Genomic DNA, 24,977 nt, shown 5'->3' with positions numbered 1-24,977 from the left:
TGGGAGGGATGGGGTGGCTGGGTGATAGACATTGGGAAGGTTATGTGCTATGGTGAGCGTTGTGAATTGTGTAAGACTGTTGAATCACAGATCTGTACTTCTGAAACAAATAATACATTATATGTTGAAAAAAAAGAGAAGAAAGTAGGAAGGGAAAAATGAAGGGGGAGAATCGGAGGGGCAGATGAACCATGAGAGATGATGGACTCTGAAAAACAAACTGAGGGTTCTAGAGGGGAGGGGGTTGGGGGATGGATTAGCCTGGTAATGGGTATTAAAGAGGGCACGTACTGAATGGAGCACTGGGTGTTATATGCAAACAATGAATCATGGAACACTACATCAAAAACTAATGATGTAATGTATGGTGATTAACATAACATAATAAAAAAATTAAAAAAATAAAATGCAAAATATCAACTTAAAAAAACTAATGATGTATGGTGATTAATATAACATAATAAAATTTAAAAAAAAGAAATCATTGCCAAATCTAATGTCATGGAGGTTTTCTCCTATGTTTTTTCCTGAGATTTTTATAATGACGTGTCTTATATTTCGTGCTCTGATCCATTTTAAGTTCATTTTGTATATGGTCAAAGGTAAGGGTCAAATTTCTTTTTTCTTTCTTTCTTTTTTTATTTGCATGTGAATAGCCAGTTTTTATAGCACTACTTGGTGAAGAAACTGTCCTTTCCTCCATCAAATGGTCTTGGCACTCTTGTTAAAAATCACTTGATCATATATGCAAAGATTTATTTCTGGGCACTCTATTCTATTCCATTGGCCTGTATGTCTGTCTTTATGTCAGTACCATCTTACAGACAGAACCAAACTTAAAATAGATGGATCTATGATGGGTCAACTTATGATTTTTGACTTTATGGTGGTGAAAAAGTGATATGCATTCAGTAGAAACCATACTCTGAGTTTTGAATTTTGATCTTTTCTCTGGCTAACAATATGTGGTACCATAGTCTCATAATGCTGGACAGTGGCAGTGAGCACACCTCCCAGAAAGCCATGTGATCACAAAAGTAAACAACTGATGCACTTACAACTATTCAGTACCCATACAACCATTCTATTTTTACTTTTCACTTTCAAGAGTATTTAATAAATTACTTGAGATAGTCAATACTTTATTATAATAAAGGCTTTGTGTAGATGATTTTGCCTAACTGTAGGCTGATATAAGTGTTCTAAGTATGTTTAAGGTAGGCTAGTCTAAACTTTGATTTCAGTAGTTTAGGTGTACTAAATACATTTTCAACTTAGAATATTTTCAACTTACAATGAGTTTATTGGGACATAACCATCATTAAGTTCAGGAAGGACTGTATTTTGATAATTGTAATTTTGTTAGAGGTTTTCTTTTTTTTCTTTTTTTTTTAAGATTTTATTTATTTATTTGACAGAGACAGCAGGAACACAAGCAGCGGGAGTGGGAGAGGGAGAAGCAGGCTTCCCACCAAGGAGGGAGCCCGATGTGGGACCCAATCCCAGAACCCTGGGATCATGACCTGAGCCGAAGGCAGACGCTTAACGACTGAGCCACCCAGTCGCCCTTGTTAGAGGTTTTCAAATGAGGAAGTGTAAGGCCTTCAACTGTGTTCTTCTTTTTCAAGATAGTTTTGACTACAGATAGTCCTTTGAGATTCTATTTGTTATCTTGGAGAAGGTTCTATGTGTAAATGAGAAAAATGTGTATTCTCTAGTGGCTAGAGTGTTCTCTATATAACTGTCAGGTATAATTGGTCTAAAGTGTTGTTTAAGACTTCTATTTTTTACAGGAAGGGGCCTAAGAGTCTCTTTATGAGAGATGGATATTTTAACAGTGACGCAAAGGAAGAATGCCATGTGATGACAGAAACAAAGATCGGAGTGATACAATGACAAACCAAGAAACAAAAGGATTGCTCACAACCGACAGAAACTGGGAAGAAGCAAGGAAGGATTTGCTCAAACAAGTAAAGTAAAGAGTTTCAAATGGAACTTGGTCCTGACACCTTCATTTCAAACTTCTAGCCTCCACAACTATGAAGAAAATATATGTATATTGTTCAAAGACGCCCAGGTTATGGTACTTGTCATGGCAGCAGAAGGAATAAATATACCACCCATGTAACCAGCACCCCAGATTATTACACCGATTATTATCAGCACCTGAGAAATGCCCCTTGGACATAGTTTCTTTCCAAGAATAACTCTGCACCAATGTAAATGGTATTCATTCTCCATTATTGTTCCTTTTAGGAATAAATCCACATAGCAGGAACTTTTGTCCTAATTTCTAATAGCAGAGATTAAATTTACCTGGTGTTGAACCTTATAAATAGGGGAATTTTAAGGATGGATTATTTTGTGTCTGGTTTCTTTGCTCAAAATTAGGTTTGGGATATCAATCCACAAAGACATGGCCAGATAGTTTAAATAAAAGAAATACCAGAAAGAGACGCTGGTTTCACAAATAATAGGAAATTATACATTTAAACAACACAATATAACCCCTTTTATATTGGTGAAAATTTTATTGACAAAATCAAACAGATCGATAACACGTGGTGGTAAAGAAATGAGGAAGCAGGAATTCTTGAATGTTGCTGTGTGGAGATGATAGGTGGACAACCTCTACTGAAATATTACAGGTCTATTAAAATTTAATGTACACATCTTTTGCTACAGAGATTTCACTGCTAGAGATTTATCATATATATAAATATATATATATATATATATATATACATACATAGGCAAAAAATACTGTATTAAGTGCTATTCATTCCAGCATTTTTCTACAATTGTAAAATTCTGGGACAAACTGAAATACCGATTGGAAATAAAACTGTTAGATAAATTTTTGGTACATCCGTTTAGTGTAACATTTGCAACTGCTTACAGTGATGCAGCTCCTATGTACTGATATGGAACAAACTGCATGATATATTTTTAAACAAAAATGTAAAGAAGCAATACTATTGTTTGTAGTTATGTAACATTTTGTTTAGCAGATAGCATGCATATGGCTGTACTTTCCTAGAATATCTTTGGAATACTATCTAACTATTACAAGTTTGCCTATGAGAAGGGAACTAGGTGACTTGGGAACAAGATGGATAAAGAGAACTTGTTCATCATGAATGTATTAATAACCTATTTATATCAGAATCATTTAATTGTTTGTAAATGTAAAATCTTATACTCAGTGAAAATGAATTTGTTTCACATTCTTTGGTGGATTGGTTCTTGAAATTTCTAAACAATAAACTTATTTTTTGAATATATAATATTCCTATTTATAAACCTTAGAGTTTTAACCTTGTTGAGGAATATTTGAATGATCATAACCCTTAATAAATCATGCATATTGGGCTAATTTGAGTTAATATCCTAAATTGTTTCCCTAACAGCTGTTAAAGAAAGAAAACATTAAAACTTTGATGACAGTAATTCTTTTAATAATCAGGGCCAGTGAACTCTTTTTTCACAAATGTAACGAAAGGGTTTACTACAATCAGCAGTAAAAATTTTCGATGACTTGAGGTGTCCACATTTTACATCCATTAAACTTTGCTGGAAATTCCTGCATCAGAGAATATATTTATTTTAGAAAGTTATTTCTCGGGCAAAATTTACCATGAATTTAAAACATATGTGCAATTATTTCAATGGACATATAAATCATGTGACAAACATACAGCTGTAAGATTATAAAGTGTAGTTGTATCTAAAATTAATGGAAATGTTGCCAGTGGACATTTGGAGATAGGGAAGAAGTAGAAAGACTAGTATAGACTGGGATGTATACATGGGTTAGACATGTACACTTGAAAAATTCTAAGACTCCTGAAACTTCTAGGAAGGGACCAAATATAATAAATTCATTATGTGACATACTGTAACTACATATAAAATATTTCCAGTTTCCTATGATTCAGATTAGTATGCACAGAGTATGCTTTTCCAGTGCTAACCTCGTTTTAATCACAGAAGGTGCTCATATGCGTTTAAGACAGAGTGCACTTTTCCCCACTCAGCCTAATGTTTTCCACACCAAACAAAGCATTAAAATTTGCAAATTTGGGCAATGAGAATCAGGTATCTGGGGGGGGGGGCCCTAGGCTACAGTATACAGAAAAAAAAAATTTACTTAGTTTTAATTTTCCTCCAAATGTTCATGAATATATCTGATAGGAAGTAACAATTTCAAGTAGTAAAATTGTCAGTGAGAACTCACCAACCTTTTAAATTCTGCTGTTGTTTCAGTAGTACTTATTTTATAGGGATTCCATTACCCTACCTGCTCCTTCTTGGTTTTACTCCTGTCTCTGAAGCACTTTTCTCAATGATATTTTCTGGCTATCTTCATCTCCCGGCTATCTTATCATTGTCTTAAACATTTGGGTGTCCAAGGGCTCAGGCTTTAGATTTCCTGAGAATAACTTCCACCCTCTTATTTATCACATTGTCTGCGCACAGCTGTGTACATCTGCATCCCCAGCACAGACCTCTCACGTGAACCTCATAATCATGTATCACAATGCCCCATGTGATACCCCCATACATAGCTAAATGTTTAATAGATTATTTAAAATTGTATCTAAAACTGAATTCCAATTATGCCATATTAACATTAATGGCAACATCAATCTTACAACTTCTGGACCAAAACCCTTGGAGGCATCCCTGATTTGTCTGTCTCTCACACATCTTTGAAAGAAATGTGAAATCTGGCCACTTTACACCAGCACCAACCCTACTAATCATCATCAAGTCACCAGTTTTCATCTGGATGATTCCAACAGACTGTTAAGTAGGTTCCTGCCTCCTAATTTATAATCCCTGCACCCTCCCCAAAAGAACACACACCAAGTAATCTCAACAGAGTGTCCAGAGGGAGTCTCTAAAACAGGAAGCCTGCTTTTGTCACTCTTCTGCTCAAAATGCTCTAATAGCTTCTCATTGCCCTCTTGAAAAAAATCCAAGTTTTTACTCTTTTCTGATGTCCTACACACTCTCCATCATTAACTCTCTGACCTACATCTCTTCCCCTTGTTCACTTTACTCCAGCATCACAGGCCCTCTTGCTAATTCCTCAAGCATGCCAAATACACTCCTACTTCAGAGTCTTTGCACCCGTTGTTTCTACTGCTAAGATGCTGTCCCATCAGGTAATCCACAGACCTGGCTCATTCAAGATACTGTACAAATATCATTTCTCAAGGAGGCTGTCTCTGACCATCTCATTTAAAACAGTGAAATCTCTTTCTCTTACCTTCATACACAAAAGACACTATGATATAGAAAAAAAAAATAAGAGACTTCACAATACTCCATAGCATTTATCTTCTTCTAATGTACCATATAATTTACTTGGCATATTTGGTTTGTCCTCACTCATCCTACCAGCACTATCAGGCCTGCATTAGAATGTATTATCCATTAAAGGAGGATACTGTTGCATATTTTATTCATCACTGTAACTTCAATGACTACAATAGTGCCTGATGTGTTACAGGCCATCAATAAACAGCATGTTAAATATCCTATGTCTCTCATACTGTCCCCCATGTTACTTAGATTTAGTTAGATTGTTTGCTTCATTTTCTAAACTAGTTTCCTGGACATCAACCAACAAATGTATGGGATTTACTAATGAGACATGACTACCAGAAATTATGTGGACTTGTGTGAAATAATAGCATGAAAGACAGTAAGTCACCACATTAGAGATACAAGATTACTAAAGGATTTATTTGGAAAAAGCTTTTTTCTTATTAGTTCTTGAATGATACAAAGTAAACAGGTACAAGTTGCAATGACAGAGAGAACTGGGTTTAGATGCAACTTTTCTTTCCTCATTATATTTTTACCATTTCCTGCAACCATAGCAGTGAACATGCCAGTATCACAGAACATACAAGAGAAAGATACAAAAGCAAAATGTCACATTACTGTGTTTAGAAGGACCCTCCATTAAAGAACATGGGAATAAATAATGCTCTTTGGTCTATTTGAAGCCTGATATTTGCATTTGGTTGCCTATCTGAGAAGCAAGATCAAATGGGATTCAAGATATTCCTGAAGTCCCCAAGGAACCTTCCCTCTTCTTGACCTATAATCTACCAGGCAGTTCCTGAGCAGGAAAGGGAATGGGAAAACTGTGACATGAAAACTTACACCATCTGAGATAAGAGAGTGCCATCCAGCCACTTCCAGGAAGTCTTAGCTCCTGTTTTATGTAATCCAATCCAATAGTTGTATTTTATTTTTGATTGAATGATGTTCTGCGGGAAAATTAGAATTATTGGTATTATTCATAATATCAATGAAAACACTTCACCCACAGAGGACTCACAAAATACTGGGCACCTTTATCTTCAAATGCCACTATGCTAAACGGAGGAGGCAAGCTACTTTCTCCATGGTGCAGAGAAGAATTGGATATGGAAAGGATTCAACGAATGACCATGGTGCAGAGAAGAAATGGATATGGAAAGAATTTAATGAACGAATCACTCAATTCTTAGTGATTGAATGAAAGCTATCCAGAAAGGGACATGATGGACTTAAAAACTTCACATATAATAAAGTAGAAAAGTAAATAGGATTGCACTAAACCTAGAACTTTTCTCTACCTTAAAGAATGTGAAAAGACAAGCTTCAAATCTGGAGACATCTGCAATAATTTAAAGAACAAATAGATATTGCTATAAAACAATATCAAAATAAAATTATCCAATAAGAAAAAAATGGACAAAACATAAGAACACATTTCAAATAAATAAAGCATATAGCCAATAACTATAGAAAGAGCCAAGCTCACTAGAGATCGGGAAAATGCAAATCAAAGTCACAAGGATATATTTTACAACTATTCAATTTGCAGAATAAAAATAACAACACCAACTTTGTGGGATAGTAGAGATCAAAGATATCTTTAAAACTATTGCTAAAATCATATTGGAAAATAATGTGGAATTCTCATATAAAATTGAACTTGTACAAACACTATTGACCAATGATTCCACTCCTAGGATGATTTGTCATAAAAAGAAGAGAAGACACATGGAACAATGTTGCACAGAGATATGTCTAAGAATGCTTAATGAAGGACTATTCATTGCAACAAGAGTTGGAAACAACTGAAATTCCCATCATCTAGAAAATGGATGAAGCATATCACACTGTGGAATCTTACACAGCAGTGAAAATGAAGAAACTATACCTAGAAGTGTTAAAAGAGCTTATGTCGTTTATTTGCTATGTACAGTAAAGCAAAAAAACAAAAAAAAAACTTTCTTGAGTATTTTCCATAACTATATGGAGTATATTCTGTAACTATATATAACTATAAAGTGGGAATCATACTCTCAGTTTTGAAAATTTTGTGCACTGAATAATGAATTCAGGGTAAGAAATATCTTTAACATAAAAAACTGTAAATTATTTGTAATCATTATTCCAACTGGCATATTTTATTCATTTAAATGTTCCCTTATGGATGCAAATGTGAAGCAACAAGCTAATGTTCTTTCCTAAAAGCAATGTATTTATTACCTCTTTCTGTCTCTCTTTCTCTCCCTCTCTCTCAAATCCTCTCCCTTTCTGTCTCTCTCCCACTCTTTCTCTCTCCTCTCAAACAGACACACATACATACACACGCCAATATTTTTTTCACTATAATTAAATTGTATAAGAAAAAAAACTCAATAGTGTATCTTTTAGAGTAGGGAAAATGGATGGGTATTATATAAGTGTCACAAAAATATACTTTATCATTTCTAGGTCTCTGAAGAAATACTAAAGTTAAATGTTCATTGATTCTTTCACTCACATATTTTTGTTAGATTTAGGGGTATACATAAATGCATAAAAGCCAATCTCAGTTTTCTGTATCAGTGGATTTAAGACACTGATTTCATTACACTTCTAGGCTTTGTAAAACAGCAAAAGACTGAAAATCCTAAACCATTAGTGTAAGAGTAATGCTGTTCTACAGCAAAGTCTGTTACAGGGCTTGTATAGTGCATCAGTATTCCAGTTTAGATCCTGACAGCAAGGCTATCAGATTAAATAGATCATGAAACTCAGCTTTTGTTCTAACTAGTGGCAAAAGTCTCAAGGAATTTCAAAGGCTCTAGATTAGTTCATGGAAATACAGACATAACAAGCATAAGAAGTTTCATTCAAACTCTGAAGCATAGAAACTTCAATGGCAGGACTAAAACTGAAGAACCGTGAATTGGAAATTACAGGGAAAGTACAGATTACAAATAAAGTTAATTTCTGAGAGAAGAAAACTCAAATCTTTTAGGAACTGACTGATAACAATTAAGGTTTAAATTAATCAAGGTATTAATAAGATGTACCTGGATTTTTAAAATTTGACACCTTATGCAATTACTTAGTTCATCTGTTTCATATAGGTAAAAGTGATTCATTCATATTGTTATTTTAATAAGAATTTTATACACAAGAAAGCAGAAGCATTTTTGTTTGTTTTATTTACTTATTATTTACTTTTTTTAAGTAAACTCTACACCCAACATGGGGCTTGAACTCACAACTTTTGAGATCAAGAGTCACATGCTCCACTGACTGAGCCAACCAGGCACCCCTGAGTGGTGGTGTTCTTGTTGTTTTTTGAATATAGGGCTTTTAACTTAACCTCCACAAGATACTACTAGGAGTAACATTGCTAGGACTAAACAGTGTAACTGGAATTTGGTGCCTAAATGGAATCATTAGAAGGAAATCTACAGAGTCCATTCAATTGACTTTATAGTCCTAAACTTTATAAGGAATGGCAAATTTGATCTAGATTATCTCTTCTAGAAAAGAGATGCTTCCTCTGCCATTCTGGATTATATGTAAAATAAAAGTTCATCTTTAAAGAATCACTCCAGTAAATTCAATCTTTATTTTTTATCATTTTTCCCATGGCCATGCATGAAAGTGAGAGACTCATCTTCTCTTACAAGTGTGATTCCTTCCAAATATTGAGAGAAGGAACAACAGAACTCAGTACAACAAGAATTATCTCTTTAGGTTGCTCACACCATTGAAGGCAGTTTTTCTTTTGCCCTGTATTAGCCCTGAGAAGCTAAATACTGAACCATGTGATAAACATTAAAATGTGAAGATGCAACACATGCAATAAAAAGACTAAAAATGAAATGGGACAGCAGAGCCATTTCTCTTGTTCATTGTTTAAAACAATGGATCTTGGGGTGCTTACGTGGCTTGGTTGGTTAAGCACCTGACTCAAGCTCAGCTCAGGTCTTGATCTCAGGGTCATGATTTCAAGCCCCATATGGGCACCAGGTTGGACTGAAGCCTACTTAAAAAATAAATAAATAAAAACAATGGTTCTTCTGGGTCTCTGTTACACCTTTGTCTCTTCTCCAGAGAAATCAACACTGATTAACAAGTGCTTCAAAACAAAGTGGCCAAATAATATTGGAGGAAAGTTGAAATAACTATCCTAATTCAAGACATAGGACTTCTCATAAAGCATTTAATCAGGTTCAATAAACTAGACATACCTGCTCCTCTTTATTATCAATCTTAATGAGACTAGAACGCAGGTCTTCGCATGACTTCTTACTCCTCTCCCAAGTTTCCTCTTCTTTTGAAAAATAGTAACAGCTTTTTCCACAGCAGTACCAACTTCCTTGAAATGAGTCATAGTCTTTATCTTGAAAAGAAAAGCTACCATGATTCTCAACCACAAGACCACTTAGAGACCTGCACTTCCCACATATTTCTTGCTTACTTCAGACTGAATGACCAAAAATAGATGGTTTTCCCATTTCCCAAAAGTCTAATGCTGGGAATAGCTCTTTGGCCAAATTGTGGAGCCAGGGACTGTCTCTGACAGACCTCAGACCATTGTTAGGATTGCACTAAGAAATTTTGACTTCTCAAGGACAAATAAACTGCAGCCATGTGGAGCAGCTATCCTTGCAGGAAGAAATCCACAAAGTGAATATACAGAGATGGTGTTAATTCCAAGGGATCTATATTGGGAAAAATTCATCCATGATCATCAATTACTCAAATAATCAAATCAACATGACTTTGTGAAAGTCAAGATTTAGATTAGCTATTATGAAGAAAATGGATTTGATTTAAAAAAATTAAAAAGGTGAGCAAAATTAAAGGACCTGACAAAGCACAACATAGAATTTTTAATTATATATTGAAACGGGACAGAGGGGATAATTCCATGAAAAAAAAAAACACTTGTAAACTATCACTGTAAGTATTCAAGCGCATACCTGTAATAGGCAATAAAATAGAGTGATCTTCGGCCTCTCCTAAGGAAGCACTTTTTTCTTTTGTATTGTTCATATCTTGCATTGTGTGTGCAAAACACTTCTGAAAAACTTCAATCCATATTATAAAAATAAGATCATGAATGCCTTTCATAGATCACATTATTATACTTGTTTACTCTAATTCTAAATGGCATAAAGAATGTTGTTGACTAAATGAAAGTACAATCAGAAAAAATGGTAGTTTAAAATAGTTTGAAGTATCAGAAAATAAAACAGATTTTTAAATGAAAATATAACTTACTATCCATTATTTTTAAGTATATAAACTTAACACAAAACATATAAACATACAAATCAGAAAATATAAACTTGAAATAAAACATTAACTAGTTTCTATGTCATCTAATTTTCAAATAAAGGTTTCAAAGTTGGTGAGATTTTGTATTTAGTATTTATTTAGCAATGAGTATTTGCATGTAAAGCCAAATACAGTGATTTGACTTTCTTCTAAGATAAACTTATAGTTGATTCATTGAATTTACATGGACCAAGATAGCTCAGATAGCTACTTCTAATATGCAATATAGCAATATCTTCCCAAAGCTCACAAATAAAAAACATAAAAGCATAAAGTATATTGCTCTGTAAGTGTGTGAATATTAAAAGAAAAATCCTTTAAGGTTTTGTTACACAACTGAGAATCTTAATTTCCAATTCTGCTACCACCCACCATCATTCAGCCAAATTCAATGTCTACTTGTAAAACTCCAACAATATTAATTGCACAGCCTCTTAATGTAGTCAATTGCAATAAATATAAATACTGCTTCAATTCAGCCATCCATTCCAATGTTCATATACTGGATCTGAATTAAAAAGACATATTAAGGGGCACCTGGGTGGCTCAGTTGGTTAAGCGTCCGCTTTCAGCTCAGGTCATGATCCCTGCGTCCTGGGATCAAGCCCCATGTCGGGGCTCCCTGCTCAGCGCGGAGCCTGTTTCTCCCTCTCCCTCTGCTGCTCCCCCCTGCTTGTGCACTCTCTCTCTGTCAAATAAAAATATAAAATCTTTAAAAAATAGGAAATTGATATTAAATATAAAGTGATATAGAAAATAGATCAACCTTATATTCCTCTGTGATTTAAGCAGTTTTGCAGTATGAAAAGGAATGTAATATTCAAGTAAAGATTTTCCCAATTCTCTGATTATACAGAAAACCTCCTTTTACACAAAATATAAGGATGAATAAATGTGTAAGCCTCACTGTACATTTCAGCCAAATTTTGTGCTATTACAACTATTATGTACCCTATTTTGTGTAGCATAAAAACTAAGTGATAACTAAATAATAAAATCATCATCATCAATATTATCATCAATGCCATCATGATTATTAACATTTCTATAGGACTTTATGATTTACGAGGGTTCCACAGAAATTCAGTAGTTATAACATTTCATTTATTACTCTGGCTCACTGCTCTCATAAGAACTGTGTATGTCCAATACTCACACATAAATCCTAAGCCTGTGATTGTCAGCAGGAGGAGAAAACATATAACTCCTAGGGTTAATGCAACCGTATACCATGGAAATTCTGTACAAAATCAGAAAGCAAAATATATAGTAAACACCGAGCATAGCAAAGCTCCCAGAATTAGAACGAAATGGAAATTCCCTCTGGAATTAAAATGAATGTCAGTATTCACTGTGATAATAAAACTCACTGAATATTACATTTAAATATACCCATTGATATATAAAGAGCCAGACATAAAATATCAAATAAGTATAGGCATGAGTATTATGATTTCACTTTTTCTTATTTGACATCATAACGTTTTCAGAAAACAAGAAAACAAACCGAAAAACCTTTACCTCTTCTTTTATCCATTGGACGTCTTTTGTCCTTCTGTTCCCTTGAATGGGGTAATTTTAGCTCCACATATGTCACTCTCTCCTCGCTCATTTTTGAGGACTGCTGTCAAAGAACACAGCTCAAATCCTATGCCATGTTTCACGAGGCATGAAAATAACATTATTTATCATGAAGTAACGGGGACAACTAAATGAATGAGAAGCATGATCATCTGAAATAAGCAAGGTAAAGGAAATATTTATCTGGGAATATTAGAAAGAAAATTGTTTTTAATTTCTTTTTGTAATGCCTTATAACAGCAATCCTACGCAATTAAATAAAGGTCCATTAGTGTTTATGGACATGTGATGTTAAGCTTTACTGTTTTTAAAATAACTTAATTCATTGCCAAAATTTAAAAATGTACATTATATTCCATACTCCCCTAAAAATCTAGATTTATATCATCTTTTGAAAAATTATGTTTGATCTCTTAGTGCCTGTTTTATGCCCCAATGGGCACTATCTTAACACCAAAAAGAGTAACTCCCTCTTTAGTAAGGACATACACATTCAGAGAATGAGGAAAACGTGGAAATCATGGGATTCAAGGAAAGGGAGTTTAGGAAGTAATATTAAATGAGGGAGGAATAACTTGTCATTAGAACAACTATGCTGCACAGTGGCGATTTCATTTCTGTTTGTAAATGAAGAACACTGAGGCTCCAAGACATGTAATATATATATAAATATTTATTTAATTCAAGTATGTATATCATATATATAGCTTATGTATATTTATCCAAATAAATGATCTTGCACCTACACTTAACTTGTATAAACAATACCTTTCAAAAAATACTTAATACACTCTCTCCCCTAAAATATAAATAAATACATAGTGATTAAAGAGGAGAAAACATTTTCCCAAAAGAATATTTTTGGTAAATGTAGAAAGAACCAGTTAACTGTTCTTCCTAAATAGATTTGATTCTTGGGTTTTCAAAATATCTTAATATTTTACCATTTCATTACTTTATAATATCGGGAAACTTATTTGAACAATCGTCTATAATGATATAATGTATAAACACATTGCCATTTGTTTTTCAATAAATATTCTCTCTACCCAAGTGCCAAATCATAAAGTAAATCTTGTCTCAATGTCATGTTTTCCTAGCTAACTGGTTTCTCTTTAATGGTATTTTAATTGAATATCTGTATAACAAAATAATGAAAAAAATAAATTTGCAAATATAAAACTGGGTCTGTTTTGATAGAAAACCATATTTTCAAAACGAAAACTTTTTTTTTTATTATACTTAACTGAAAGGTGAGAGAATGTAAGCTTTGGATAATGCATTGCTAACTGGTTAGGTAACATCCATAGAGATAAAAGGGAAAAAAATACAGGTTTATATTGTCTAAAAAAGAATTAAATATCCATTAAAATATCTAAGGATTAAAAAAATCATATTCTGCATAGGAAATATTTTGACCCACTCTCATTCTAATCCATTCCTGTCTTCACTTGTAGACTAAAGTTAACATTAGATATAATTTAACACGGATCCCAAAGTCAATTATTTTCTGCAACATTCCAACCCCCCCCAACTTCCTACATAGCTTTCCTGTAGCAAATTCTACTTTATCCCTCTTTGCTCCACAATGGGACAGCACAAACATGGGTCACACAAGCTCGCAGGCTGCAGTACCTACATCTGTGCCTTGGGATCTCACCAGCTGGAGAAATAGCGTGGTCCGGAACACAGCTATGATGTCCTGGCTCTGCGGGCCTTTCACCTCTGCTTTGACTCCAGGAGGTACTTGCTGATATGCTTCACTGACTCTCAGAGAGACCCTGTCAGAAGAAAGAATGCCAATGATCATGTGACATTAGATATCCCCCACACAGTAACCACTGGTGTCAATATCTCATTAACTCCTGCACTCTACTCTGTGTCCAACAGGAGTCATAGAAAACTCAAATGCGAAATCTTGGACACATATTCTGGATCAGTTTAAACCTGGGATTTAGCAATTACCTTGAATCTTGGGGGAAAAAAAAAAAGCCTTCTCAAATCTCATGAGATTAGGAAATGCTTAACAATAAAATTGAAAAATTATAAAAATAAAAAGGGAATATCCATATTCGACCTGACATGATTCATATGTTTTCTTTTTATGGAGTAAAAATAAGTTCTCAATTGTTACATACATATAGTAAAACTAAAGAATGTCAAAAGGTACACACATTTTAGCCCTTATTTTTAACAAACATCCTAAGGATAGCCAGATTGCTTAATATATTACAGTAAATCTAAATACCTAAAAATTGAGATATAAACAATTTGAAGAACATCACATTTCTAATTCTCTCTGGTGCTCTCTTCAAACTGCCTGAAGAAACAAACCTCTTTAACAAAAATTAAGACAGAAATATAGAGACACAAAATTTTGAATACGTTTCACAGTAGCCCTTTTAAAGCATCAACATCAAATTCATTTGTTCTATTAGTTCTATCAGAGCATGTTTAAAAATATATTATGAGTTTAATTCAGTGAGCAGCTCTAAGCACTACGTAACCCTAGAAGTCAGTGTTAGGCACGAACAAAAGCAGTTTTGTTTTGTTTTTTTCATATCAATCACATTAATCTCTGCCCTTCAAGGACCCCATTGCTCTTCTGCTTTAAAATTCTTGTTAGAAATATGTAGTAATAACAACTGAAATCCACCTCTATGCCAGCTACACCAAGTGAAGTCTTTTCAAAACACTCTCCTGTGGTTTGGGCTTCCTTTTCCATCACCCCCAAAACACAAATGTCTTATCCTCTTCTAAGTAATGGTAGTAGCACCTGTAAGAATATCTAGCTTTCTTTCTTGTAAGTTTCCTTTGGATCACTCTGTTTCTTTGCTAAGATCTAATCAGAGTTTTTTCAGGAGGTATGTTTCTGACATAAAGAGAGAAAGCATTCTGCAAATTCTCCATGCAACAGGGTTTTCTCTTAAAGGCAAACATGGTCTTCAGGCATGTCTATGAACTAAGATCTTCCAGGTGCTGGGTGTAATTACTCTGCATAGCAGTTGCACATTTCTATCTAAGCCTTATGTCAAATTCCCCAATACCAAAATACATACACTTAACAGAAATATATTTGATAACTCTTTTTTTGCTACTAAATGCTATATACCTTACTGGTAAAAGATGTAAGCCAGCAAACTGACTGTGAATGTGTGTTTTAGAGGGTGAATAGTATGACTTCTAAACTCTCAGTGCAGTGCTGTCTTCTGGGGTGTGGGGCATTAAGACCTGACTGTGGTTAATACTTGTCTGCTTCTGAAGCAGCCCCTGAGTGAAATGACTGACTTTGGAAGTCCCATCTTATCTTCTTCAGCAATATCCAAAATACCTTCCATGCAAATGAGTCTGCTGGGAGATTGAGCCTTAGGATCAGAAACTATTAGGTGGTATTGAATAACATTTGTATATGTTAGGAGCCAAGTGGAAAATTGACTCTAAAAGTTAGCATACATTTACAGGAATGTATTGCCTCTGATCCTTTTAAGAGTTGTATAGATTATGCTTATCATTGTTTAATATTAACAGGTCAACCCCTAAAATCTTGGGGCAAACCACCAATGAAAAGCACTTATGAGCAATTTTAGTTGTTAGGCCTTTAAATAAGATGCCAGGTTTATCATAATGAAAATAGATACAATAGGTTCTAGAAAACCTATCAAACTATATGTCTTTAAATATTTTATCAACAGTATTGATAGCAAATAAAAATATAAAGTATTATTGTCAGACTATGGGCATATGACTTTTTTTAGGATTGACTTTTAATTTTCTAACTATTTTGAGAAATTAGGCTACCACTATTAGTTAATTATAAAGACATACACAAAGATCTTTCTGTCTTTAAAACACCCACACACTTTTGCAACCAATGTCAATGTATTTTTAGTGCTTCTTAAAATGTTTCTTATACCTCTTTTCTACTACAACTTTTATTTATCATGTAAGATTTCACTAAAATATCACTCGTATTTACTATTTTGACATTCACCGAGTCTAGCCTGTGTCAAAGAAAAGTAAAAACTATAATGGCATTAAGTGAAAAGAATTAAGGTAGTAGAAACTGCAATTTAACCTGAAGATGAAATAATAAGTAAATAAACTGAGAGAGAGAGACAGAGGTGTTCATGATAACATAGGTAAATAGAGCAGAATGACAGCAGGACCTAATTAATTAGTGTGAAATTTATAATAAAGCAGCTAAAGTGCATAAAATATTGAAAGAATATTCCAAAAACAAAGGTTTAATTTTTTTATATTATGTTTTTCTTATATATTATTTTCACTTATTTGTTTTTATAATAAAATTGATAAAAGTTAAGTGAGTGTGAAGAAATCATAAGTCCAAAATTCTTGGTTACATTAAGGCAAGGAAGAGGGACAAGTGATTTACTTTGAAAACAAGAGCTTGTATGAACAGGGATGAAAACAATGAAGGGAGACAGTTTGCTTTATTTTCGATCCTTAGAATATATCCATGTGTAATTTTTGATCAATAACATACATTGGTACATTAAATCTCAAATTATTTGGGACCATTTCTGTTACACTTTTGCTGGTAGCTAGAGATTTAGGCCTTTATTTGCCTTCTCCAATCACCGTGTCTATTGACATTTTACCTTAGTTTCAAGAAGAATCTTTAGTTCAGCAAAGCTGTCAGCAGAAACAGAAGTATCATAAAATAAAAAGCTTGTTTCCTCTCATACTTTCGATTTTTGTGTTTCTCCATCATATATCCTATCTTGAACAATTATGAATAATACTCAGTTATGTTTTTACATAAAATGTCAAAGTAGACCCTCCTGTTTTCTAGTCACCTATCTTTAATGTCATTTTGGAAGAGGCAGCAATCCGAAACACATCTTTCTAAAAATTTGAGTTATCTAAAAATGTGAATAGTGCTGAGTTGATTATCACTTGAGATTTTAATTAGAAGTAAGATGGCTGGGGGGGTGTTAAGATGGTGGCATAATAGGAAGACCCTATGCTCATTTCATCCCTCAAAAACAACTAAATAATTATCAAATCATTCTGAATGCCCAAGAAATTGACCTGACTGATGAAACAAACTCTACAACTAGAGGAAGAGAAGAATCCACAATGAGGAAGGTAAGAACAGCAGAAGCATGGTTTGGGGAAGAAATGGATCATGGGAGCGATGGAGGGGAGAGTCCCGGTCATGGAGAAATGTGAGAGGAAGAGGCTCAGAAGGGAAAGTTCACTTACCCAAAGCATGAGAATACTTCCCCAATGCCATTGACAGGGAAAATGGGAGGGGCTGATTTTCATGAGTTTTTGCAAAAAGCAGGACCTGAAAACTGGAGTTTTAGCAGACAGTGGCTTATCTGGGATAGAGCACTGAGGGCATGGCCCTATTCCTGGAAAGAAGGCAGGAAAGCAACCCTGGGGCTGATGGCTTGATCTGTGGATCTCCTAAGGTGCACAGGAAGAGACTATTCACTCTTCTTGGAGCACATCTGAGAGGAGTCACCTCTCCTGGGACAAAAGAGCTGAGGGCGCCATTTTCCTATCTTGTCCCTCACCATAGCCACAGAGTCATTTATGGAGGACAGCAAACCCAAACACTGTCTGCCTAGCCAGCTTGCTCCAAGTCCCACTGTGCTGCACTCTGGTGCAACTGCCCATCTCAGTCAAACCTCCCTCAGTCCCAGCACTTTCAAACTTTCCCCAAGAAGACCAACATAAGCCCCTACCCACACTGGGTACCTAAAACCTAAAGTTTTAAAAGTCAGCAGTCTTAGCTGGTAAAATGCCTAGAGGGCACTTCACTGCTCCTGCAGAGAGGACAGGAAAACAATCTGGAGGTAGACAACATTAAAACTTCAATCTGAAAAATGCCTGGGATGCACAGGGGGAGATTATTTTTTTTGCTTAGAGTACCTCCCTGAGAGCAGCAAGCATGGAGACCCTTCTCTGGGGACAAAGGAGCTGGTGGCCATTTCCTACCCCTTCTCAGCATAGGCACAGAACCACCTGCAATAAATAGCAGAGCACTGGCACTGTCTGCCCAATCCTTACACCAAGTCACACACCCCTGAACTCTGGTAGTACTGGCCTTCTCAGCCATGTTTGCCTCAGTCCCAGTGCAGTGGACCTCTTCCCTAGAAGACCAGCAGAAACCCCTGCCCATACCATGTCTCCCAACAAGAATTCTGCACAGCTTCAATTCTAGTGAAAGTAGCATCAGGTCTCATTTAACAAGCAGACTAGTTAAAACTCACCTTACTCTGTCCAAGGACCAAACACTGCCCAGAGCCAGCAAGATGAGCCTCTGTGGATGCCAGGCCTGGAGGATAGAGCAGCCAGAACACACTAGGAAAGTGCATCAGCACATATCAAAGACAATTCCTGAAGCACCAGACCCTGGACATTATGTGGCCTCTTCTGCATAAAGCTGTTACTCTTAAGAGCAGAAATCATAACAGGCTTTTCTAACACAAAGAAGAAAACAGAGACTTAGAGAAAATGCCAAGATGGAAGAATTCATCCCAAAGGAAACAAGGAAAGGTCATGGCCAGAGATGTAACCAAAACACATATAGGTAATATGCCTGATAGAGAATTTAAAGCCACAATCGTAAAGATACTCACTGGACTTGAAAAAAGAATGGAAGACCTCAAGGAGATCCTTATTGAAGAGATAAAACAGTTAAAAAATGATCAGTCAGAAATGAAAAATGCAATTACTGAGATTTGAAACTTATATGATCCAATGAACACAAGGATGGAAGAAGCCAAGGAATAAATAAGTGGTATAGAAGACAAAATACAAGAGACTCATTTTAGATATAAGGACACCTGCCTATTGAAAGTGAGGGGATGGAGAAACATCTATCATGCAAATAGATGGCCAAATAAAGTCAGGGTAGCAATACTTACATCAGACAAACTAGATTTTAATCTAAAGACTATAACAAGAGATGAAGAAAGGCATTATATCATACTAAAAGGGATTATCCATCAAAAAGATCTAGGGTCGCATGGGTGGCTCAGTCAGTTAACCAACTGACTTCAGCTCAGTTCATAATCTTGGGGTCCTGGGATTGAGCCCTGCGATGGGCTTCCCACTCAGTGGGGAGTCTGCTAGTCCCTCTCCCTCTGCCCCTCCTTCTGCTTGTGCTCTCTCTCTCTCAAATAAATAAATAAAATATTATCTAAAAAATCTAACAATTGTAAATATTTATGCCCCCAACAAGGGAGCACTCAAATATATAAAACAAATAATAATAAACATAAAGGAACTTACTAAAAATAATACAATAATAGTAGGGGACTTTAATACCCCACTTACATCATTGGTAAGATCATCTCAGAAGAAAATGAACAAGGAAATAATGGCTTTGAATGACACATGGGACCAGACAGACTTAACAAACATATGCAGAATTTTCTGTCCTAAAACAGCAGAATGCACATTCTTTTCAAGTGCACATAGGACATTTTTCAGAATAGATCACACACTAAGTCACAATCAGGTCTCAACAAGCACAGAAAGATTGAGAAAATGACATGCATATTTCCTGACCATAATGCTATGAAACTTGAAGTCAACCATAAGAAAAATTTGGAAAGAGCACAAATACATGAAGGTTAAACAGCATGTTACTGAAGAATAAATGGGTCAACCAGGAAATCAAAGAGGAAATTTAAAAAACACATGGAAACAAAAGAAAATGAAAATACAACTGTCCAAAACCTTTGGCCTACAACAAAAGAAGTCCTAAGAGGAAAGTATATAGTAATATAGGCCTTCATCAAGAAGAAAAAAAAAAAAAAAAAACTCAAATAAAAAAACCCTAATCTTATACCTAAAGAAGCTAGTAAAAAAAACAAACAAAGCCTAAAACAAAGCAAAAGGAAGGAAATAATAAAAATTAGAGCAGAAATAAATGACATAGGAGGAAGAAAATGTAGAAGAGATCAATGAAACCAGGAGCTGGTTCTTTGAAAAAATTAATACAATTGATAAACTCCTAGCCAGACTTACCAAAAACAAAAAAGAGAGGCCCGAAAAATAAAATCAGCAAATGAGAAAGGAGAACTGACACCAACACCACAGAAATACAAACAACTAGAATATTATTAAAAACTATATGCCAACAAACTGGACAACCTGGAAGAGAGGGATAAATTCCTAGAAACATGTAAACTACCAAAACTGAAACAGGAAGAAATAGAAGACTTAAACAGACAGATAACCAGCAAGGAAATTGCATCAGTAATCTAAAATCTCCCAACAAACAAAAGTTCAGGGGCAGATGGCCTCACATGGAAATTCTATCAAACATTTAAAAAAGAGTTGATACTTAGTCTTCTCAAACTATTCCAAAAAAATAAAATAAAATAAAATAAAATAAATGGAAGGAAAACATCCAAACCCATTCTATGAGGCCAGCATTACCCTGATTCTAAAACAGACAAAGATTTGGCTAAAAAAGAGATCTACAGGTCCATATCCCTGATGAACATGGATGCAAAATTCTCAATAAAATACAGGGTGAATTGAATCCAACAGTACATTAAAGGAATCATTCACCAAGATTAAGTGGGATTTATTCCTGGGCTATAAGCGTGGTTCAATATTTGCAAATCAATCAATGTGATACACCACATTAATCAAAGAAAGGATAAGAACATTACCATCCTTTCAGTATATGCATAAAATTCATTTGACAAAGTACAACACTTATACACACACACACACACAAAAAAAAAAAAAAAAAAAAAACTCTGAACTAAGTAGGGTAAGAGGGAACATATGTCAACATTATAAAGGCCATATATGAAAACCCACAGCAAACACCATCTTCAATGGGGAAAAACGTTAAGGTTTTCTTCTATGGTCAGGAAGAAGACAGGAATGTCCATTCTCACAACTGTTATTTAACATAGTCCTGGAAGTCCTAGCCACAACAAAAAGAAGTAAAACTCTTCAAATCAGCAAGGAAGAAGTCACTATTTACGGATGACATGATACTCCATATATAGAAAACCTGAAAGACTCCACCAAAAAATTGTTAGAATTTATATAAGAATTTAGTAAAGTCACAGGATACAAAACCACTGTACAGAAATAGGTTGCATTTCTGTACAAAAATAATGAAGTGGCAGAAATAGCAATCACAGAATCAATCCTATTTACAATTGCACCAAAAACCATAAGATACCTAGGAATAAACCTAACCAAAGAGGTAGAAGATCTATAACCTGAAAACTATAAAACACTGATTAAAGAAATTCAAGACAGGGGAACCTGGGGGGTTCAGTAAGTTTAGGGTCTGACTCTTGGTTTCAGCTTAGGTCATGATCTTAGGGTGTTTGAGATTGAGCCGGGCGTTAGACTCTGCACTCAGCACAGAGTCTATTTGAGATTCTCTCTCCCTCTCCCTTTGTCCCTCCACCCACTAGCTCTCTCTCTCTCTAAAAATAAAAATATAAATAAATAAATAAATAAATAAATAAATAAATAAATAAAATCTTTAAAAAAGAGAAATTCAAGACAACCCAAAGAAATGTACAGACATTTCATGTCCATGGATTGGAAGAAAAATATTGTTAAGACATCTACATTACCCAAAGCAATCTACAGATTTAATGCAATCCCTATAAAGTGCCAACAACATTTTTCACAGAGCTAGAACAAAGAATCCTAAAATTTGTTTGGAACCACAAAAATCTCAAATAGCCAAAGCAACCTGGGGAAAAAAATTAGTAGCTGGAGGAATCACAATTCTGTACTTCAAGTTATATTACAAAGCTGTAGTGATTAAGACAGTATGGTACTGGCACAAAAAAATAGACTAATAGATCACTGGGAGTTATACAAAAACAATGAATCATGGATCACTACATCAAAAACTAATGATGTATTGTATGGTGACTAATATAACACAACAAAATAAAATTTTTAAAAAATTTAAAAAAATAGATCAATGGACAAAATAGAAAGCCAGGAAATGAACCCACAACCATATGGTCAATTAATGTCCAACAAAGCAGGAAAGAATATCCAATGGAAAAAGACAGTCTCTTCAACAAATGGTGTTGGGAAAACTGAACAGCAACATGCAAAGAAATGAAACTGGATCACTTTCTTACACCATACACAAAAATATATCCAAAATGGATGAAAGATCTAAATGTGACAAAAATCCTAGAGGAGAACACAGGCAGTAACCTCCTTGACATCAGCCATAGCAAATATTTATTAAGTATGTCTCCTGAGGCAATGGAAACCAAAGCAAAAATAAACTATTGGGATTTTATCAAAATAAAAAGCTTCTGCACAGCATAGAAAACAATCAAGAAAACTAAAAGGCAACAGCATGAGAGAAGATATTTGCAAATGGCATATTCAATAAAGGATTAGTATCCAAAATATATAAACAGCTTCTAAAACTCAACGCGCAAAAAAACAGTAATCCAGTTAAAAAATAGAAGAAAACATGAAAAGACATTATTCCACAGAAGACATAAAGATGGCCAACATACATGAAAATCATCAGGAAAACACAAATCCAAAACTACAGTTAGATATCACCTCCTACCAGTCAGAATGTCTAAAGTCATCAACACAAGAAACAGGTGTTGGGGAGAATGCAGAGAAATGGGAACCCACTTGCTGTGTTGGTGGGAATGCAAACTGGTACAGCCACTGTGGAAAACATTATGGAGGATCCTCAAAAAGGTAAAAATAGAACTACCTTATGATCCAGCAATTGCACTACTAAGTATTTACTCAAATGATATAAAAATATTAATTTGAAGGGATACATGCACCTCAATGTTTATAGCAGCAGTATCAACAATATCGAATTATGGAAAGAAACCAGATGTCCACCTCATTGACTGACGAAGGGATAAAAAAGATGTAATATAGACGCACACACACACAATGGAATATCACTCAGCCATAAGAAAAAATGAAATTTTGCCATTTGCAGTGACATGATTGGAGCTAGAGATTATTAAGTCAGTCAGAGATAGTCAAATACCATATGTCTTCACTCAGAATGGAATTTATGAAACAAAACAAATGAACATAGGGGGAAAAAAAGAGAGAGGCAAACCAAGAAACAGACTCTTAATGATAGAGAAAAAATTGATGGTTACCAAGGGGGAGGTTGTCGGGGGATGGGTTAGATAGGTGATGGGGATTAAGGAGGGCATTTGTATTGAGCACTGGTTGTTATATGTAAGTCATGAAACACTAAATTGTACTCCTGAAACTAATATTACACTATATGTTGACTAACTGGAATTTAGATTAAAAGTTGGAATAATAAATAAATAAACATACAAACAAACAAAATGTTGACCCACACAAGTATGAGAAAAACCACAAATACATAAATGCTAGCTGTTAGAAGACAAGTTCCACACTGTCAGAGGCAAGTTACAGATAAGCAACAAAGGAAGGTGAAAGTGAATGCTGCCACTAGGTCAGAATCAGAGACATCAGTATGTACTCATGTTTCGGTTAGTATATATACAAGCAACCTGATACATAAACAAATATATGTATGTGTGTATACATGAGTTAGTATATATGGAGCTCTGTCTTCTTAAAGAGCCTAGAAGCAATGAAACCCAAAAGCAAGGCGCAGAACCAGCACCAGATACTGGTTCCTAAATACTATTCACCAGTAAAAGGAACTAGAGCTTCTTGGAGAAATGACTGATTCTAAGAACGGGGCAAAGAAAATACAGAGTAAGCTCAGACCATCTTATAAGGCCAGAAAGGAAGAAAGTGCTCAAAAAATATAAAGATTGGGGCATGTCAAAGTCACCCAGAAGCTAACCTGAAAAACCTCCCAATGACCAAAACCAGAACAATTTACAGCAAAATAAGTAAAGTAGCATTTGATCATAACTAAAGTATAAAATTAATATCCATGAAGCCCATGCTATTATAAATGATTTAATAATTAGAAGGAAATAAATGGGAAAGGGAAAGACAAATCTTTACCGAAAAATTTCAACTACTCCCTTTCCAGGAGGTTAGATGCCACCTAGAGTGGGCCGGATCTGGTGACATTTTGCAAAGAACACAGAATGGAAGGCAGAGTATTAAAGAGGGCATGTTCTGCATGGAGCACTGGGTGTTATGCACAAACAATGAATCATGGAACACTACATCAAAAACTAATGATGTAATGTATGGTGATTAACACAACAATAAAAAATTTAAAAAAAAGAATTGAAAACAGAAAATGGTAACTTTACATGGGCACACCTGGTAAACACTAAATTAAAAAAGGATTACATTAAAGGAAATGAGGTAAGCACTATAAGTGCACTCTGTACTATGTCTGCCACTTTTCTATAAATTTAAACTTATTCCAAAATAAATAACTTAATTAATTCTTTAAGATTACATTTAAAAAAAAAATTCTCCCATACAACGTGTAACATTTAGCCATATTAGTGACTGGAAGAAAATAGAAGATATAAAATATGTCAATAATTTTGCAAAAAATCATAGCAAAGATCTCTCTGTTGCCAATATTTAAATGTTTTACTGAATGCCTATTGTTTATTAAAATTTTTTAACTCTATTTACGTACTAAAAATATTTCTTTCTCCCAAAAAGCAAAATAATTACTGCTAATGGCTACCAATTAGCTGACATTATTCAAATGCTACATGGGATAGAAAGTAAAGTAAACTTGCACTGTATTTAGTATATAAAGGAAGTCAGTAACACAAAACTGATTCTTAATTTTTATAATCAGA

At 34.6% G+C, this 24,977-nt stretch overlaps 1 protein-coding gene across 4 annotated transcripts; it reads right to left on the bottom strand.

The window, feature by feature from the left end:
* Positions 1–2,558: 2,558 nt before the first annotated feature.
* On the bottom strand, positions 2,559–24,267 carry LOC112830043 (killer cell lectin-like receptor 2). 4 transcript variants are annotated; one of them, XM_073878035.1, is made up of 8 exons: positions 24,211–24,267; positions 13,858–14,003; positions 12,163–12,265; positions 11,798–11,881; positions 10,284–10,391; positions 9,549–9,700; positions 6,181–6,287; positions 2,559–3,583 (listed from the first exon to the last, which is right to left on the bottom strand). In XM_073878035.1, exons 3-8 carry the CDS (start codon positions 12,251–12,253, stop codon positions 3,463–3,465), a joined length of 663 nt encoding a protein of 220 aa, XP_073734136.1. In that variant the 5' UTR covers positions 12,254–12,265; positions 13,858–14,003; positions 24,211–24,267; the 3' UTR covers positions 2,559–3,462. The 4 variants fall into 4 exon arrangements, with proteins under 4 accessions (XP_073734136.1, XP_073734133.1, XP_073734134.1 ...); XM_073878032.1 differs by having other exon boundaries at positions 12,163–12,374; positions 13,862–14,003; XM_073878033.1 differs by having other exon boundaries at positions 13,862–14,003.
* Between the last annotated feature and the right edge of the window lie 710 nt (positions 24,268–24,977).

The sequence above is a fragment of the Callorhinus ursinus genome, unplaced genomic scaffold (assembly GCF_003265705.2).
Source record: "Callorhinus ursinus isolate GAN/ISIS: 27379988/994484 unplaced genomic scaffold, GSC_fseal_2.0 scaffold27, whole genome shotgun sequence".
NCBI classification, from domain to species: Eukaryota; Metazoa; Chordata; class Mammalia; order Carnivora; family Otariidae; genus Callorhinus; species Callorhinus ursinus.
Note: the sequence above shows the minus strand (reverse complement) of the source record. Positions and strands in the feature narration are given on the sequence as shown.